General features: G+C 39.1%; 1 protein-coding gene across 1 annotated transcript in view; it reads left to right on the top strand.

Moving 5' to 3' along the window:
• The window catches only part of SBF2 (SET binding factor 2), a gene marked incomplete at its 5' end in the record, with an annotated part of 49,752 nt that overhangs the window by 2,004 nt on the left and 43,711 nt on the right, over positions 1 to 4,037 (top strand). Inside the window, 4 exons of the mRNA XM_010135959.1 lie at positions 1,095 to 1,283; positions 1,544 to 1,617; positions 2,006 to 2,201; positions 3,361 to 3,488. Coding sequence (XP_010134261.1) covers positions 1,095 to 1,283; positions 1,544 to 1,617; positions 2,006 to 2,201; positions 3,361 to 3,488 — 587 coding nt within the window. The remainder of the gene's footprint in view (positions 1 to 1,094; positions 1,284 to 1,543; positions 1,618 to 2,005; positions 2,202 to 3,360; positions 3,489 to 4,037) is intronic.

Raw genomic sequence — 4,037 nt, forward strand, 5'->3', positions numbered from 1 at the left:
GGGCAGGATCGGCTGCAGTTTGCACAACCTTGCTAGTTTTCAGGACTTATTCTAAATGCCAGATTATTTCAGTATCTTCTCTTCTTCTCAAGTTCATTAATTAAGGAGAGCAGAAGCGTAACATGATTCCTTTTAAATAACAGAACTTAATTTGGAGTGATTCACCACTGTTTAAAGAAACATAAAAAATTTTTTCGTAGCAGTAAGAATTTTTAATCTAGTAATGCCAATGTGAACACAAACATTATGATGAGAAGGAAAACAGCAGCCCAAAACCTACTTGGTTGTTTTTTATATAACTTGAAAAAAACAGTGTATGAACCTAAAATCGAGAAAGCATTTGTACAGCATCTGTTAAATCACAATTTCTGTGCAAGAGCTGCCAGGAAGAAAGGCACTGAGGTCGCAGAAAGCAAGAGGGCTGAACTGCTCTGGCAAAGGTTAAATTACTGAGGAGGCAGGAGGAGTATAACACCAGTTACATTCCCACAGGATAAAATTCTAGATTACTGCATGAGAACACTGACATCAAGTAAAAGTATCAAACTTCTGCTGACTCAACGCTCCAGGCTCAGCCATCAGGACGCGCTCACTGGGCTGGTTACAATAGATGTTGCAATGTATGAACCGGCCCTTAATATTGTTGTATTTTTAGATGTTCAGACCTCTCCCACTGAGGTTTGCTTGCATTTTCTGTCTGATGCACAAAAAGCTTTTTAGCTTTTGAATGCTTTGCTCTGCAATGAAAATCCTCATGTAATGTACCTTTCTCTGTGTAACTGGATATTTGTTTACCATGGATTGCAAGCGATGTACCTGACTCTGAGGGGAAGACATAGAGCTCACTTCTGAGCAGCTTTTGTTCTCTTGTGGGCCTGTCTGTGCTGGACTCATGGAGGGGAAAGTTCTGTGTCATCATCCGTGCAGTTCTGGCAGCGTTAATGACAGTGAAAATATGATGTAATTGTGGTAGCACCATAAGCTTTTAGCAAGTTTTATGTATTGCAACTAGAAAAAAAGCCAGCAGCTTGTCTGTGTCTAGGCAGGTACCAAATGCGCATCACCACCTGACTTTTTCGCACTTGAAATTGCTTTTATTTATGTCTGTAGCATTGCGGGCAGTGTTGCAGAGAGTTATGACACTGAGAGTGGATTTGAGGACTCTGAAAATAACGATGTTGCAAATGCAGTTGTACGCTTCATCACCAGATTTATTGACAAGGTTTGCACAGAGAGCGGGGTTACACAGGACCACATCAAGGGTCTTCATTGCATGATACCCGGTAAGAATCATGTCCAAAAAAGTGATTTATGGTATTTTTTCTTTTTTTCTTTTTCTAGTGAGAGAAATGCACTTTTTAGTTTTAGTTACTCTCAGTGAAGTTAGAAGGTTAGATTTCTTTTCTAAACTGTAATTGCTTTTGAATTTGAAATAAGTATTCCCTTGATGTTTAAATTTGAGAATTTCTGAATATCGGAGTTTTAATTAGGTGGCAACGTCCACATTATGTGAGGCTTCATTTATTGTATCACTGCTTTCCAGGCATTGTAGCAATGCACATAGAAACCCTGGAGGCTGTCCATCGTGAGAGTAGGCGGCTGCCACCAATACAGAAGGTAAGTGTTATGAAACATATTTGTATTCTTTGCAAGTACGGGAATCATGCAGTTTAGTAATCTTTTCTTCCCCCTCGTAATGTTGGGAGGAAATGTGAAAACATTAAAAGAAAGTTTCCATCAGTGATAAATAAAGTGCTTGGCTTTAGTCTCATGAAATACGAACTTCTGAAAGCAGTAGAGCCAAACTTCTATCATGAACAGGTAGTTGCATGCCCACTGCTTTTTGAGACTGTTTCTCTTAGTTGAATCCAAACTCCATCTCCCTTCTTTGGACTCAAGTCTCACAACAATTTTGTTTTGAAGCTTTTAAAGCCAAATGTTATAACTAACTGAGGTGTAACACTGGTATCGCCATTACATTTACACTTTTATTTATTTGCATCAGCCCAAAATTCTAAGACCAACTTTACTGCCAGGAGAAGAATTTGTTTGCGAAGGTCTCCGTGTGCTACTGGATCCTGATGGCAGAGAGGAAGCTACAGGAGGACTGCTTGGAGGTCCTCATATCCTCCCTGCTGAAGGAGCCTTGTTCCTTACCACTTACAGAATTATATTTAAGGGCACTCCTCATGATCAGCTGGGTAAGAAAAACTAAACAGTGATTGTGGTCCTTCAGATAGGCAGGACTTTAAGCTGGCCTAGCCACCTATTCAAGCATCAACATCAAAATGCATATACCTCGCAGTAGAATTCATGTTTATCGGACAAGAGCAATCTCTTAATGTGGTTTTTCTCACTAGATATGACGTTAATTGACTTTGCATTTAGCTAAACTAGAACTCATTTCTTCGGATGAGGCATTAGATGCTAAATCTTTGTTTATACCTGTGTGTTGGATGATGTTTAGAGTATTGTCTTCAATAATTTATGTAATGTTAAATCACAATATGTACTTGTCTTAGAGGAAGCTTCGGTAGACTGTCACGTGGCGTTATGGGCTTTTTTGTACTGCCTAAAGTTGGAGACAGAAAATAAGGACATTCCTGACCATGCTTCAGTATTTTCCAGTCTTTCAAATGGGCAAAATGCTTAATACCTTTATGTATCAGTTCCATCTGCAAAGTTGCTCTAATAATGCTGCTTTACAGAGCAACATTTGTTAGCTGCTTCTTCATGACAAGAGAACATACATAGTGTGAGACCTGCAGCTTTCACTACCCCTAGCTTTTCATTAAGTATTTTTTTTTTCTGCCATGGGAGGGGTTTCAAATGAAGAGGATTAATGAGCTAGTAATCTCCCTAAAGCAATTATTAATAAAATCAGTATCCTTTTTAATATGTAATGGAAGTAGCTCTTCCGTATGATAAATTTTCATATTGTGACATCTGCCTTTTTAAGCAGATTGTCGTTCAGAACTCTAAAGTTATTGTGGACAGTTCATGGTCATATGTAAAGATATCAGTGTATGTCATTGTTTATTATTTGTCTAGTGCAATATAAAATTTGAATAATCTTGAAACTGTTTCTTCACTCCCTACCAACGTAGCTTGTGGTGGTACATTTCCATCATGTAGAAAAACTTAGAAGGAAGGAGAATATTTTTCTGATCATCCCATGTGAAATAAAGCAGAAATTCAGATTACAAATAATACCTTAGCAATTTAGCAGTTTTTCAGGTATTTTGCCTGACTGTTGCTTTGTACTTACTCCTTCCTGTCTATTCGAAGTACAATGTGACCAAACCAGACCTGATTCTGTGGTCTAACAAGTATCTGTAAATACAATTTTCTGGTCCTCAGTTGGAGAGCAGACCGTGATCCGGAGCTTTCCTATTGCATCTGTAACAAAGGAGAAGAAGATCACTATACAGAACCAGCTGCAGCAGAGCATGCAGGAAGGACTGCAGATCACTTCAGCTACCTTCCAGGTAAAAGGAATCTTTGTGAAACTTTATGTGATGAAGCAGTCAGCTCAGGGTGCTTATGAGCAGCACTTTTTCTTGGTATTTGTGAAGAGTTCATTCTCCTGCCCTGTCAGAGAATGCAGTCTTCTTATAGAGACCCTGTTTTTCTTGGCCCAGTTGATATTTACAAAGGGTTGCCTTTTTCTTATTAGATTTCTTTCACTCCCTTCCCCACCTTTCTATTTTGGATCCAATAAAGGGCTATTTTGGGTCCAAAAATCTCTTAATGTCAGTAAGTAGAGGCTTAAGCAGGCCAGTGGAAACATGCTTTCTCTCTCCTCCAGCTACACGGAACGAATACAGAAAATATATAATTTTTGATCTCTTCTCAAGTCTAGTCAGTTTACCAGCTTTTTGTAAAGATCCCATGATAGAAAATCATGATACATCTCACATGGAAGCCACGCTTCCAGGGCTCTTCCGGGTAGCCACCATTTGGCCAGAACCGATGAGCCTCTGTATGACTTGCACCGATCTGGTAGTTTCCTGTCTGTAGTAGTTTCCTCTTGGTCT

Source organism: Buceros rhinoceros, unplaced genomic scaffold, assembly GCF_000710305.1.
Source record: "Buceros rhinoceros silvestris isolate BGI_N320 unplaced genomic scaffold, ASM71030v1 scaffold15795, whole genome shotgun sequence".
Taxonomy (NCBI): domain Eukaryota; kingdom Metazoa; phylum Chordata; class Aves; order Bucerotiformes; family Bucerotidae; genus Buceros; species Buceros rhinoceros.